This window comes from Nipponia nippon, unplaced genomic scaffold (genome assembly GCF_047370975.1).
Source record: "Nipponia nippon isolate SJK-2023a ecotype South Korea unplaced genomic scaffold, ASM4737097v1 scaffold_5, whole genome shotgun sequence".
Taxonomy (NCBI): domain Eukaryota; kingdom Metazoa; phylum Chordata; class Aves; order Pelecaniformes; family Threskiornithidae; genus Nipponia; species Nipponia nippon.
Genome location: NW_028262369.1, coordinates 34,472,356 through 34,488,236, shown reverse-complemented (window position 1 = coordinate 34,488,236; position 15,881 = coordinate 34,472,356). Strand labels below are relative to the sequence as shown.

The 15,881-nt window shown below is 36.6% G+C and overlaps 1 protein-coding gene across 2 annotated transcripts in view; it reads left to right on the top strand.

The window, feature by feature from the left end:
- The window catches only part of ADGRL4 (adhesion G protein-coupled receptor L4), a 76,558-nt gene that overhangs the window by 45,920 nt on the left and 14,757 nt on the right, over positions 1–15,881 (top strand). The window contains exons 5-14 of one of the 2 annotated variants that reach the window (XM_009468214.2): positions 397–552; positions 1,079–1,149; positions 2,871–3,044; positions 3,140–3,323; positions 5,545–5,661; positions 6,769–6,962; positions 8,227–8,397; positions 9,914–10,117; positions 11,153–11,373; positions 11,468–11,534. In XM_009468214.2, coding sequence (XP_009466489.2) covers positions 397–552; positions 1,079–1,149; positions 2,871–3,044; positions 3,140–3,323; positions 5,545–5,661; positions 6,769–6,962; positions 8,227–8,397; positions 9,914–10,117; positions 11,153–11,373; positions 11,468–11,534 — 1,559 coding nt within the window. The remainder of the gene's footprint in view (positions 1–396; positions 553–1,078; positions 1,150–2,870; positions 3,045–3,139; positions 3,324–5,544; positions 5,662–6,768; positions 6,963–8,226; positions 8,398–9,913; positions 10,118–11,152; positions 11,374–11,467; positions 11,535–15,881) is intronic. The other variant, XM_087733107.1, reaches the window with a different exon arrangement.

The following is a 15,881-nucleotide window of genomic DNA, read 5'->3' as shown; positions in this document are numbered from 1 at the left end:
TTTCTCTTTTCTAACTGAATCATAAGGCTGAGAAAATCTATTTAGTCTAATCTCTGGAAAATGGATTTCAGATGATTTGCATCATGCCGAGCATTTTGTTATGATAGAATTAATATTTACACTCATGGTTTTAAAACATGAACAATGCAGTATTATATAGTAATAAAAGTGGTGGTTTAAAAATATGATCAATTATGATTTATCCTTCTAATCCCTAAGTATTATAATTAGCAGGTGTTTTGCCATTAAGTTTGCCTTTTTAGTTTTTGGGGTTTTTTATTCCATGAAATTTTATTATGAAAATGCTTGCAGTGTGCAGGGCTATTATCAACAAAGCAGCAAGGTGTTAGTCTGTAAATACTTAATAAAAAATTCAATTTCTCACAATATTTGCAGATGTAGATGAGTGCAGCAATGAAGGAACTGTTGCCTGTGGAGATCATGCAAAATGTGAAAACGTGGATGGAGGGTTTAACTGCTCCTGTAAGGAAGGTTATCAACCATCCACAGGAAAATTGCAGTTTAAGCCAAATGATGGCACTTCCTGCCAAGGTACATGATATTATAAAGGTTTATGTGTTATTATAGAGCTACATCTTCTGAGAAACCCACCAGTGCCTCTTTATCTTCAGTTAGATTAATCAGCGTGACATGAAAAAGAGGCAAGGCAGTGGCATCTACATTTCCTGAGAATAGACTCATTTCATAAATGTATTTTTGCTAAACAGTGTGAAGAAATCCATTTGAAATAATGGTTACCTCCTCATAGTTGTCAGATCCATACTCCTCTCCATAAATTCGAGCTGTCTCTTAACTTCACCTGTTGCAAGTCCCAAAGAAAGGTACCAAACTCTCTACTTGAGTAAAACAAAAGCTCAGAGTCCAATCTAGTGCTGTAACTTTGGCCAAGATAAAGTCTTAGTAGCTGAAGTTTGAGAATGGAGTGCTGCCTCTTATGTGCATAAATTCAGTATGCTGGTGGTTTGGGGAATTACTTAGACAAGAGCTCTTACAATGAGTATATATTGAATATTGATTGAACCGCAATATATAATTAGTTTCTTTTTAATTTCTGCAGAAAATCCGAAGGCCAAGTGTGAGTTATACAAAGACTGTATAACTGAACATATTAATAGAACTTTAGCTGGAGTAAGTAGCATTGGTTTATAGATTAATTTCCAAATCCTTTAATTGTTTCTGTTTGAAACTGTTATTTCAATTATAATAGTTCTTAAGGAGCTTTTAACAAATGCTTGAAGCATACAATTGAACTTAAGCATGTTTACAGAAGTCTTTTTAATAATTTCAAATTATTTGAACTGGGTTGTATGTTCAAATCATGATAATAACTTGCTGGGAATCTGTGTGTTCTGTTTCCAGCAAAGTGAGTCACGATGCATGAAAAATTCAGAAGTGTGGTAATCACTCAACTGTTTCTGTAATTTCTAAAGTTACACACTGCTGCATTTACTGATGTGCAATTATTTGCTTGTTCAGAGTGAAAGGCAGAAAGATAGCTTACAAAAGTAATGTCAACAAGTGACAAAATAGAAAATGGAGCAATAGCATCCTGGTATGCTAGTATATTTACTCCTCAAAGCATAGTATGTAAAGTGGTACAGAATTTATAGACACAAAGACTCTGGACTCAAGATTTTTTTTCACCAGAAGCAGAGATTCCTGAAGCAAATTAAAAAAATATTAATGGATTCACTATTCATTAGTCTACAGCTATAGTATTGTCTAATTTAAAAGGATAAATGAAACATAAGCATAAATAAAAACCAATTGTGTATATTTGCATTTTATATTAAGCAGTTTGCTGAAGTTACGAGATTCAGAAAGATATTAAAGTGTTTTATCAACCTAGTGTAAGATATACATTGTATTAACATGCTTTCTATGTCAACCTGCAATGTAACACATGATATCAAATATATGCTTACCACATCTATGTGCAAAGACATGGTAAATGCCACAGCAGGATCTTAGAGTGAGGATTTTTTTTAAAATACATAGTCAAACTAAATTTAAATCAAAGTAATAAGTCAAAATACCTCAATTTTATGTAAATAACAGTGTGTCAAATTTTAGCTTCCTTTTTAGCCTGTGTCTCGTTCTATTCAGCTGCAGTCAAATATGAAGCAAGACCCATAAAAGCTGTTCAGCAGCAGAGACTACAGATCTTACAAAATCAGGTGTTGCGGGGAGGGGGGATGGATAAAATCTCATTAGATTTCAGTATCGTGAAGTAAGAGTGTTTTTCTTATTCAGCCATGAGACTGAAACTTGCAATCTTAATTTTCATCTCACCCTCTCTAGTTTATTACTTTTTAAACTAATTGTTTTATGCAAGTGCATTTAGCAGTTCATAAACTGAAGCAGTGAAGTTGAAATAGGCAGTACAGTTTCACTGAACTACATGCTTTATAATCCTCATTTGAAAAAAACAACCACAAAATATACAAATACTGCCCATCTGTTCCCACCTTTTCAGCTAAAATTTAACAGAAACAGGGTAAACACGCCATATCACTGATATTTAATTATTTTTGCAAAATGTTTACTAGTTCATTTTAGAGCATTAGGATAAATAGTACTGAGCTGCAGTAGTAAAAAGTAAAAAAAAAAAAAAACAATAATAGCACATGACTTTTAATCATAGTTGCTTGTTAGGGTTATATCAGACGTGTAACACCATTACTTTATAAGTCAACCTGTTGATTTAAATAGTGCCTCTTTTTATGCACAAGCATCTTAAAAGCCAGTGTGTTAGTTCACAGAAATCAGTCATTTGCATTTGTTTACTTTCACTTGAAGAAATGTGACTTTACTTGTTTCATTAAGATGCGAGTTCTTTTATTTTTCAGATTAGTCATTTAAAAACACCCCTGGAGATGCTGCAAGAAATTAATAAAAATACTTTGCGACCACTTTTACCTGTAGATGTGATTTCATATGTTGAAGCGCTATCTTATTCATCACTTAATACCATGCATTACTCGGTTTCCGATAATGAAGCACTTCGTAATACAACCATTAACGTGAGTGGATCAAGCCTTAAAGCTGTGGGTTTTTTTTTTCCTATTTTAGAAATAGCCTATGACTCTTCCACTTAAAAATATTCTTTTATTTACAGGTTTTGGTTAACACTGTGAACAATTTTTTACAAAAAGACAAAATTCCAGTCTGGGAAGCTCTTCCTGTAGAAAACCAAAGACGGAGCCTGACTAAGTTGATGCATACTGCAGAACAAGCGACGCTTTTCATGTCACAGAACTTCAAAAGGACAACACAGCTAGATGCTAATGCAAGTGACATAGGTAAAATAAAGAAAATTAATCTAAGGTATACTTTAGATGTGGATTACACTAAGGAGTTTTTCAGCACAATTATGAAGATTAGAAATGGTGTTATGTGACACACACAGGTGTTAATTTGTATGAGTTTCAAAACTAACACCCGACTTTCAGTGTAGGTATCATAATTTTCAAAGATTGAACATTTGAGCCCAGAGCCCAGAAAAAAACTTGACAGGCTGTGGGAAGTTGCCCTTTCAGATTCGCTTTCAATCTCTCGTTATAGTCACAGTGAATCTGGATTCATCTTACATGCACAAAATTATCCTATGCATCTTATATGCATAAAAACCACCAGTGGAAAGAAATTTGGATTTGATCTGTACAGTTTTTTTACTCTTCTTGATTCAGTGAAGGCGCTGTAAATGAACTTGAAATAAGGATTGTACCTAGTGAGTCAAATCTTGTGTGGCTTTATTTTCAGAGAAATTTCTCATTTTAAGAGGAATTTCAGAGGTGGAGAATTAGTTAGTCTCAGTTGCACCATTTTGCTCTCCTACCTTCTCCCTGTGTGCTGGTGTCTTCACACCAACTCCTACTGATTTTCCTGTGGTAATAGTTTTACGATTCCTTCAGTGGGAGTAGAATAAGGCTAATACCAACTGCTTTTGAAAATCCTAATAAAGCACTGCTGATTCCTTTGGTAATGGCCAATCTTTCATATTTGTTTTTCTGAATGTACCCAAACTGTATGTGACCTGATTTCTTATTTTAGATTCAGTACGGTCCTTCAGTGCTTCTTACTGGTTTGCCATTTTATAAAACAACTTGATGAGAAAGATTCCTCCTTTGGTCCTGAGGCAGGTCAAACCACCTGTTCTTCCCTCACCATTCTGAAACTAAATTAACAAGAGCGATGAAAAAATAGGGAGGGATTTGCTCCATGACATAAACTCTGTAGAAGCAGATTTATGTTAGTAAAGAACACCTCTGGATCTGCAGCAGATCCAGAGCAGTGCCAGGAACTGTTCCTCTGTTCCCCTGCCACCCTGGCTGAAAGCAGAGGCTCTCGTGGCCATGGAGCTGAGGCCATGAAGTTCAAGAAGAGAGGATTTGGGTGCAGCCTCCAGTAGCTGTGTAGACATCAGTCAGACAAGGCAACAAAAAAAAATGATAAAGAGAACAGGAAGGAATTTCCATGTTGAAAGGTCAATGATTTTTTGGCTTGATTTTGTTCTAAAATGGAAAACTATATGAGCTCTTTTCAAATTGGCCCCAAACACTAAAATATTTTGTTATTGTTTTTCAGCACGAATACATTTTCCACAGGGCTCATATGTGCCCCACACATCTATTTTGGGACAAGACCTACAACATTACCCCTCTCCCTCCCCTGCTTTTTATGGTGCAAGCTCTTGAACTACAAGCTTTCCAAAACTCCAGCTACCGAAAACTATTTCTTACGTCCTGACAAACATTTTCTGACAGCTGGTCTATTGAATAGCTCATATTATTTTTGTGTGCTGTGCTATAAGCAATGCAGATGGTCTAGCTTAGTGATATTCCTCCATCAGTCAAGTTTTAGATTTGTTTGTTGTTGTTTTGTTTTGTTTTTAAAAAAAGACCTGATTGACTTTTTTTTGTTCCTATCCTGAGTGATTGAAACTCAGCACTATAATGAACCAAGTAAAGAGCTCAATGTCCTCTAATGTAGTTTTTGTCCTGAGGGGTGATGCTTGTTTGTTCGCTTTTTGACAAGACACATCATTATTTCATGGTGCAGTGTGCATTTGGTAGCATGAATAGATAACTATAAAATATATGCTTTTCAAAAATTGGCTTTTATCAAATGTTACTATTCAGTAGAGAATTTTATGCTTTGCTTTTTATAATTGTGATTTGTGGTCCCTTTCAGAAATGCATTTTTAATAAAGCAATAGCTCTTCCTAAAGTAACCTACATTATTCTTTCCAGTGCCTAATTTAATGCAAGGTAAATAAAAGGCTACATTTTTCATGGAAAGAGTAAAAAGTATGAGAGCAAAATGTATGCAAGAAAATAACAAAACATAGAGGTTTAAGCAAACGTTATATTAATAGCATTTTTCTTGAAATATTTGGCACAATGATCTATTCTTAAAATTCACAGTAATTATACAATCCAATAGCACATTTATTAACCCAACTGTAAATTATGGTAGACTGTAATGGAGCTGTGATCTGTACAGTATTTTCTTCCTTTGCAGCACTCAAGGTTTTTGCTTTTGATTCACATCACATGAAACACATTCACCCTCATGTATACACAGGGGGAGATTACGTAAAGATCTCTCCAAAGAAGAGAGAGGAATCCCATCCTAATGGTAAGAAGCAAAGGTTAGAGAGTAGGTGGGTTAACAAAAAAATGGTTAAATGCACCCACTAGTAAATAACAAAATGTGCAGTTTACCAAGACTGAGCTTCAGCCCTGCTAACTACAGAGGAGGCAAGGTATTTTTATCACCATCTCTTCTATCCCCTTATTCGCTCAAGACTGATTTTTCTAACATTTCCAGTAGCACAGTGAGTATCCAGGGAGTTTTAACACTGGATATTGGTACCAGAAACCTGAGCTTTATCCTTTTCTCAGCCATAGATCTGCTGTGTGACTTTGGACTCGCCCCTCCAACTCTGTGTTACTCCTCCTCCAAAAACTGGTGCATCTTTTCTATTTAGAGACTAGCTCACTAGGGCAAGAACATGTATTCTTCAGTATCAAAACCAGCAGGGCCCAGATCTTGGCTTGGACCTCAGAGTGCTACAGAAATGGCTTACAACTAATGTCATCACTAAAAATAAAGAAATGTGTTTAAACAGCTCTGGAATTAAACCACCTGACCTAATAAACATAGAAAAGATTTATTTAAATCTTCCAGCTAATCTGAATCTCACCACCTATCAATACCTAAAAATGTGGCTTATCTTGGTACCAGGGAAAAAAATCATGACCTTTTTTTCAGATCAACACTACATCCTAAAATACCTTTTGCTTTCTTTTTCCCTATGTGTCTTCCATCCTGGCTCCACTGTAATGGAAGTCAAAGCAAGCCAGGTACTTCAGAGAGGCCCAGTATTTACCTCAGGTCTGAGCCATTTTAGTTTATGAGACCTGACACCACATGTGTAGCCAATTGCGGAACAGCAGGAAGCATATATTACTCTAGGAAAAAAAAAAAAAAACATATATCTAATTAGAATTTCCAATGGAGCACACATTTTTATATCTAATGGCAGTTACATTGTTTTAAATAAAGCTATATTTCATTGTCTCTAAAACATTTTTATAAGTATTCCACAAAGATTCCCTCTGTTTTGCATATTTTATGGAATAGCAGTAATAATGTCTATTGTTTATTGTTTCCTTAATGTCTTCAATTTTGTTCTTCTATAAAAACCCACAAACTACTAAACATGGTCTGTTTGATTGATAGGCACTGTTGCAGTTGTCTTTCTGCGGTATAGCAATATTGGTTCTTTGCTTTCATCACCTAAAAACCGCTCCTGGAAAGATACTTCAGAGCAGAGAGAGACAGTAAGCTCATCAGTTATAGCTGTTGCAATTAGCTCAAATCCACCTACTCTCTATGAGCTTGAGAAAATAACATTTACCTTAAAGTATACCAAGGTAAGGGGTTTTTTTATTATCAACTTCAAATAAAACAAAACAGTAGCTAATCATTTTATGTGATGTAACCATACCTTGAGACATAATTCTGTTGTTTGCTGATGTGAGTTTGTCATTTATTTCTCTAATAAGATTAATCTCAAATGTGGCATCCTAAGTGCAATACACTGAATATGATACAGCTGAAGATTGCTATGGAACTAAAGCAAGGGCAACAGTGGCATCTTTGCTGGGTTGTAGCAAGAATAAAATGTAAATGCCTGAATCAGAGAATATTACAGGATCCTGACTATTCTGTATTTAGGTGGGTTTTTTCCTGAAAGTTTATCAGATGGTTAAGCATGCATACCGAAAAAACTGAAGAAATGCTTCAAAGTTAGTGCAAAAAGTTAACCTGGAGCTAGGAAGTAATAGCAGAACCTATAGTATTGCAACTTAGTTATTTCTGAAATCTGAACACATTTATTTAAAACTGAGAGGTTTACTTCCAGTATATATAGATTTTGCTGGCTTCACTTATATGTGAAGAATCACCTTACGTGGCACAAAGAATTATCAGAAACAGAACAAGAAGTGACTCTGCAGGGAGGTGGGCAGTGGGACAAGGTGTTAACCTTGGTTATGTAGCTCTTAAATTTGTTACTTGCCTTCTAATATTTGAGCTAGAGATCACCTTTACATAAATTTGCATATATTTATACAGCCTCTAGTACAGTGGGGACCTTAGCTTTGACTAGTGTTAGTAAGCACTAATTGTAATAAATAATACTAATGGTCTTACTCATCACTGTCATCGCACCTGATATAGCAGGTGTGATATGACCCTAGCTTTATCCCAGATTACTTTGTAAAATGCACAGAATAAGTCTCAGTTTTTGAACTGCTCATTTGGAAGGGACTATGAGCAGGACAAGCAATGTTGCTGTAACCTTGGGGTTTAGTCCATGTTCAGCAGGTGCAGAGGTATATATAACAATGTTTTCAGTAGGTAAAAATTCCAACACCTTTGCAAGTGCCAGAAGGGTTCAGTAATCTGATTAGCCTACATGTTTGGTGGGGTGTTAGCTGTGTGGATAAAATGCTTCCATCCCCAGCCATGTTTTAATTGCTTGGAATAGGCCTTGCAGAATGTGCTTTTTGTTTCCCAATCTTCCAATGGTAACAAGCAATTTTTAATGAATTGATCTGGCTAACGTAAGAAAGGTCTCTTGATGGGAAATTTCCTGCCTTTTGCCATCAGTAAAACATCTTGTTTCTGTTCCAGACTGCAGATAAAGATATTAAATGTGCATTTTGGAACTACTCAGCAGACACAATGAATGGCAACTGGGCTACAGAAGGCTGTGAGCTGACACATTCCAACTCCACTCATATCTCATGCAAATGTAATCATCTGACTCATTTTGCTGTTTTGATGTCCTCAGGTGGCTCTGTTGTAAGTGCTATTTTAATTTAGTGTTTTACCTGATACTTTGTCCTGTCTTCATTCCTTATGTTTTTATTTCAGTGCAACTCAGGTACTTTTCCCCGTTTAGGTTGTCTCTTGTTTTTGTTCAGCAAACACACAATTTATTGTGCACAGAGCAAACAAAATTCCTCCCATATGTGTTTGAATTTCCTTATGTCCTTTCTGCAGTATTACAGAGCAGTGATGCAGCAAAGTATCTTGTTCCAAATACACAGTCTGTTGTGCTTATTTTTGGTGCATTGCTTTTAATTTTAAATCCCACTTTAAGACTGCTGTGGGATTTAACTGGCATTCATCAGTGGTCAGTAACCATATGGCCCTGAATTTCTCTCTCGCAAAACTTTGCCACTCATTTGTCTAACCTTGGCATCTAAAAATCTGCTTTAAATTCTCTCCCGAGAGTTGCAACAGCATAATCAATTTGAAGTTTATGACTATTAAACATGGACACTCATGACCAGCACACAAACGTGAGAATGACCACTCAACTTATGTCCTTCTGATATTAGGAGGTCCCATAGATTTCCAGGGTCTACATGGGGATCTGCAGGAGCTCAGGTCCTTCCTCAGGGGGCAGCTTTATAATGTATCAGAACTGACAGCAAGCAGAATATTAGCATGAACATACTGTATTGAGACAGTTCTCTCACACTGTGAATTTCATGCTGATAGAGGCTGTTTTCTGGTTGCTAAATAACATCCTAAGTCTTCAGTTCAAATTTAAAACCTTTGCAGGTACTTATATAGTTATTTTGAAAAGGAAAGCTGGGAGGAGAATAATCTCTGGTCCTTTATTCAGGAAAAAAAAATACTTAGATACATTTTATGGTCAGCTGAATACTATCCTTATGCTGACGCACAGTCGTGTATTTCAGAGATTCTTTGTGCAAATACCATGCAGCAAATGTAACTGTATTCCTATACAGGAAATATTCGCATCCAATATTAAAATAGCCTATGTTTCTTTGGAGAATGTTCATGTTATGTATCTGGAATAGTATTTGTTTGAAGTGATTGTTATTTCAGAGTCTTGTTTTGATCATGTTGCAAATTCAGTAAGACGGTTATTCAATTTTGCTTATCTAAGTCACTGCTGTGATAAGTCCCTTTATATTAGAAAATGTTCATGTCATATTAATATATGTCCTACTGCCAGTGTATTTGTCATTCACTAAAATGATCTGATTTTTAAAATCATATTAGGAGATACTGATGTTAATAAAAAGTTTTGTTAAGAAATATCAGAAAATGCAAGAGCAGGAATGTATACAGTTCATTACTAATTTCCCCTAGAATTATATCTGTCTCACAAAAAAACAATACTTTTTAGATTATCCAAAGTGTACATTTGCAGTGAAACTCTACAAACAGTTTTGATTAATATTTTGTAGAAAAGAAGAAAAGAACTGTACTATAGAATGAGGTCTTTCTTGAGAAGGTACAAAGCTATTCTTTTAAATATTATATTATAATTTTCCCCCAGGGTGTTACAAATTATAACATTCTTACAAGAATCACTCAGCTAGGAATAATTATTTCATTGATTTGCCTCTCCATGTGCATTTTTACATTCTGGTTCTTCAGTGAAATTCAAAGCACTAGAACAACAATTCACAAAAACCTCTGCTGCAGCCTTTTCCTGGCGGAACTTATTTTTCTGATTGGAATTAATATGAACAATAATAAGGTGGGTAGTTTTCACTTGTATATCTTGATTTTGTGTTGTAAAGTAAATATACAGTATAAAATACAATCTTCCATCTACTTCCAGTATTTCCTAGTATCAGTATGAATATTCTAGTGACACTGACTTCCCAGTATAGTAACAGGAAATATAAAATGGTCATTTAAAGAAGCAGGGCCTTCATCTCAGCTGGTGTATATTGACTTTGTTCCATGGGTTTCATTTAAACTTTGTCACCTTACCCAAGACTGTGGTCTCAATGTGTTTAGCATTTTCACTTTTCACATCCGTTTGGACGCTGTACAAAGCCATATTGGTGGCTCTCTGGGTGACAATTTTCCTTGAAAGCCAGGCCAGAGCTGCAGTCCCAAGCTGGCATTTAAGATATTGCACTGTTGGCTGGAGGACCCCTTTCCCTTCTACACATGAGGTCTTGACCTGTCCCTGTTACTTTTCATACAAGTTGGGCTGTTGATTTTTGCACCTCAGATTAGTTTTAGGAAATTAAATTGTGCATAAATTAGCAAAATACCCCTACTCTAAGTAGCTGAATAGAATTTAAAATTACTTGAAAAAATATGAGCTGCTGTCCCTCAGGTAACACTCCAGTATTGATTGATTGAGAAATATCATTTTACATTTTGTACTAACAAAAGTTATTTTGGAAATAATTCCTTCCGGTGATTAATTACAGTGTTATCAAAATCATAAAAATGAACTTTGTCTAGATCAGAAAAGCATATAGACTACTCAGCTGTAACTATGGGATCAACCTTGTCAATTTGTTTATACAGTTTTTCTGGGAAGACGTGCACCAATTTTAAAAGTTGAATGTAGTCTCTATTTTACCAGTTGCTACAGAAAACACTAATGAACAAGTGTGCTCGTGGGTGTAGGCCAAGTTCTTGTCAGTCAGCATTACATCTGGGCTGCGGGACCACCACTTTGGAGTCACTAGGTTGCTGTGCATATGCTGTTATATTGACAGAGACATATTAATAGAATTATGACTCTTGCTTTCTCTGATTAAATTTCTAGCTCTTCTGTTCAATTACTGCTGGATTACTCCATTATTTCCTTCTAGCTGCTTTTGCGTGGATGTGCATTGAAGGTATTCACCTCTACCTTATAGTTGTGGGAGTCATCTACAACAAGGGTTTCTTGCACAAGAATTTCTATGTCTTTGGCTACGTCAGTCCAGCCGTGGTTGTTGGAATCTCTGCTGCACTGGGATACAAGTACTATGGCACCACAGAAGTGTAAGTCACTGTTTCTGTGTCCAAATCAACATACATAAGGATGCAATAGTCACAATAGCACATTTCAAGGCATTTTCTGCTCTTTACTTTTCAGATGTTGGCTCAGCACAAAGAATAACTTTATATGGAGTTTTATAGGACCAGCATGTCTAATAATTCTTGTAAGTATAATTTTCATTTTTTTATTGTAGTACATAAAACCGATAATAAAAGGTGTTTAATAATCACCCACCCATTGCCAGCATAGCTGTGAGTGCTAATTATAGGACAGAATTGGCTAATTTAGACCTTTTTATAGTGTCTCTAAATTATTTATATGCTGTACATTTAAATACTTTACTAGCCTGAAAAATGAATGTTTGACAAAAAAAGCTCAATGTAAGATCAGAGCTTTTTTCTTACTTGCTTTCTTTCTTTTAACCCAATGGTTTGAGAATTCTATGAAGCATTTCTGGTTTTTAAGAAGTGACATCTTTGTATGTCGTTGGCATCTCAGCATGGCTCGGCAGGAGGTGTACACAGACACTATCCTAGCAGACAGATAATCTGGTTTTTCAAATGTTGTGTGACTTAATCTCTTATCAGTGATCGGTCATCTTTGTAAGATTAGACTGTCATCTTTATGGTTTTATCACTCGCGTGTACCCTGTCATCATCAAAGCTATTTTAAACTAAATTGCGACGTCAGAGAAAAGAACCCGCTATTTCACATGGGCAGACAAGTCAAGTATTGATAGTCCTATTTCAGCTGTGAAGAGGGCCTTTTTAATTCTTATTGGAAGTGGTTTCAAACCTGCAAATTTGGCAGGTATTATATGTTCAATTCTGAATCGAGACATTTTTGGTGCCTTGGGAGCATTTCTAAGTGCTATAAAGTTTAACAAACCATTACAGTTGGAAAACTGTAATGGGGCATTATTGTGTATGACTGGGTTGACAGTGATCTGGCAATAGCTGGAGGTAACAGGAGGAGAAGGTACAATGGTGAGGCCTCGTGACATTTATGGTCAAGTCAGTTATAAACCTTCATTGCTTTTTAAGCTATTTGGTGATAAATGTGAGGATTTGTAAAAAGGAAGAAATGGCAGTGTCTAACACACACAAGATGATAGTAAAACAGTTTTATTTCAATGCATTTGCCATTTCAAAGCTGAATAAAGTATCAGGTATAATTCTTGTCAAATTGCACCCCAAATTCCTACTGTAGATTGGGGATAGCCTGGGTGCAACATGCCAGATGCAACTGCAGTGTGATGCCTCCTCATCCCACCTTCCTGGTGAGCACAGAAGACTTCGAGAGAGGCAAGGCAAAGCACCCTTGGCTCAGTGCTTCTGGGGTCAGATGGCCCTGACGGCTGATAGGTTACTACGGTAAAACAAAATCACAGGGAGAGACCATCCTTTACTGGGAAATTCTTACAATTCTTATGTTTAAGTTGCCAATTTCCTATTTCCTCTTTGGACCTTATCTCTTTCTTCCATGAAGGCAGCGGGGTTGGGATTTTTTTGTTGTTGCTCTCATTCCTGTTCCTCATCTGCCTTCAGGAGAAGATTTATGGTCAGTGATGTATCACTGCACTGTTAGTACAGGAAAACTGCATTATCAAAATATACAAAATTCCCAAAATTTATGCATCTGTAACCTTGCTTTCAGCTCCAGCTGAGCTGTGCCTGATGTGGGATCTTAGGTACACAGTACAGAGGCAGAGCAGGTCTGCGGTGGCTTTGATATCAGTCTAGCTGGCCACAGAGGCAAATCCTGCAAACTGGGCTCGGAGGCCCATAGCCTTTCTTTGAGCACTCCAGATCTTCCAGCAATCCCTGCAAATTAAAAGGGGAAGAGGTAGAAGTTGATATGTGCACTAGGCACCTATGCAGTCCTCCTATGGATGAGGATAACAGCCAGATAGTTTCCTTTTTTCCTTCCACTCTTTGCCTAAGTGAAGCCACACAAGGAGCTGTAGCTGGACAGCAAATAGCCCTGTGGTTGTTTTGTTGTTTTTGTTTGTGTTATGGAAGTATTTTGTGGTAACTTGTTTTCACTGTATTCGCATGCCTTTATTATTGTCTCTTCATAATCATGCACTACTAGACCAGGGAGGAACGGCAACACGCTTTCAGCAAGCTGCTTCATCTGCTGTGTGATTTTTTTTGAGCATTTGGACAGCTTGTTTTAATGGAGTGATAGCAAATTGAAGCCTGAACTGCAAAAGGGATGTTTTCAAAGAGTGCAGTGAGCTAGCTAATTTGCTCATGCCCTATCCAGGTTATTGTCTAAGGAAAATATGGAAAGCTTTATGAAAATAGGTACTGACTCTAGAAGATGAACTTGATGTTAGATGTCTGCTCTCTGGAAGGCACGTTGGTGGCGGTAATTCTATTTCCATTATCCAATCTTCCTGTTCAGCACGCTGCATAGGCACGACCATAACAAAGATTAAACTCTTTCCAAAGTAGTGGCACTCAGGAAGTCCTTTTAATTACAGAAACTGATCTCTTTCCAAGATTCCCATTCTGCCCATGGCTAATTAAAAAAAAAAAAAAATCACTAATTAAGGACTCTGAAAAGGAAATGTTATTTTTATTCTGGGGTAACCAGCTAGAGCACCGCAGCCCTCATATAGAAAGCTGCAAAATCTGGCAGCTTCAAGTTTACTTTTAATCCTGAGCTTCATCTACTAATAGCATTGAGTTTGCAGATTTTCCAAGATAGCCTGGAGAGTTTGGACACCAAATCTCTGGAGAGCTGCTCACCACAAATCTGATGCTTGCACAAAAACATTAAACTCATTGTTAGCACAAATGCCTAGGTACCCAAATAGTGCTTTCAGTTGCTGTGAATGGGGGTCCAGGAGATTCGTGGTTTGGATTATATTGTAATATGCCTTTGACACAGCATGTAAATGATGAAGAACAGACTCAGTTCTGTACCAATGGATTTTCTGCACATTATTTCAAACACATCCTTGGGCTTTAAATCTGCAGTAATAGTGAAGCATAGGGAGCTCAAGTGTTTATCAGAAGTACAAACTAAGTTCTCTGAATGTCTAAGCAGTGACACTACTTCTGAAGGGTGTTTGCTTATTAATATTAAGGTTCTATTAGAATTCTTAAGTGTAAAGCAATGGCCTTATTGATCCCATCTAAAAATTATTATCATTATTATTAAATTGGTGACTGTACATGAAAAGGAGTGGGTCAGAAGCTCTTTAGATGAAGTTAGGAAAGAAAGGGCATTTTAAACCTTTGTGAAGCAAGCTGCAAGCTGAAGATAATTTCTACAACTTATTTCTTCCTCCTAATACTTGTAATCTTTAGAACCACAACCATTTTAGTTAAAACTATGCAGTAGATTAGATCAAAGCATACAAATATGGAGAAATTATTTATAACAAGTATTTAAACTTTTTAATAGAAAAGTGAGTTTATCACAAGCTTTAAGGGACAAACATTCACACACACCACAACCCATGCCTGATTGAGGCAAATACAAATGTAAGCTCCAGAGATAAAAGGTATGAAAATGAAAAAAAAAAAATCCCTAGAACATTTTTTTTCTTTTGTAATACACTCTTACAATAATAATCTCCCTGTAATAGGAAATGTGTAGAATGGAAATAACCGTTTGTCTGCAGGGTAATGCGGCCGCAGTTTTGATGAGAATATAATGTCAGCCAAGAACAAACTCCTTCCCATTATAGAGGACTTTTCCATGGTTTTCCTCACCTCTGGCAAGACAGCTTACTCTGTGTTGAGTGGGAGCAGACCTCTGTAAGGGCTTTATTCCACATCACAGACATTTGTGTAAAATCTGTCTTTTAAACTCTGTGGACGCAGGATAAGTCCCTCCACTTATACCTATTGTGAGGGACAGCTATATATTAGTTGTCTAGCTGGCAGCAGAAATGACATCGTTTGGAAGGGTTGGGCAAAGACTATTAACACTGTACTTATGAAAATCTACAAGCCAATAAAAGGGAATTTTGGAAGAGAATCACTGCTACTCCCAAGTGCAGCTATAGGCAACCCTTCTAATATACACAACCTTCTCCCATTAAATCTGTTCAGTTGAGCTTCATGCCACAAGTTCAAAGTCACCCACAATAACATGATTTGCACCTTTGCAGTGTTGACAGAGTCATGAAGCCTTGACTATTGTATCCACTGTCACTGCCACAATAAATTGGCATACCCCTATGAGGAACCAGGACTCAGAAGTGTGACATGTTGTAACATTAACAGGTGCAATTCGCTGTTTAACAGTATAAATCTATCAGTATCATTTGTTGAGATCACCTCTGTAATAACAAAATACAGACTTGCTCTTTGAGGTTGGAACATTTCCAAAATTGAACATCATCCAAATAATCCTCTCTGTGGCTTTTATCCAAACATCCTAGCACTGTGCAATGAGGAGGTGGTTCCTGTACACTCTTCCTTGTTTTACTCCTCTAAAGTGTGTTTTCAGGGACCTTGAAGGTGTCTGGCTTGGCTTCAAGCTCCAGTTT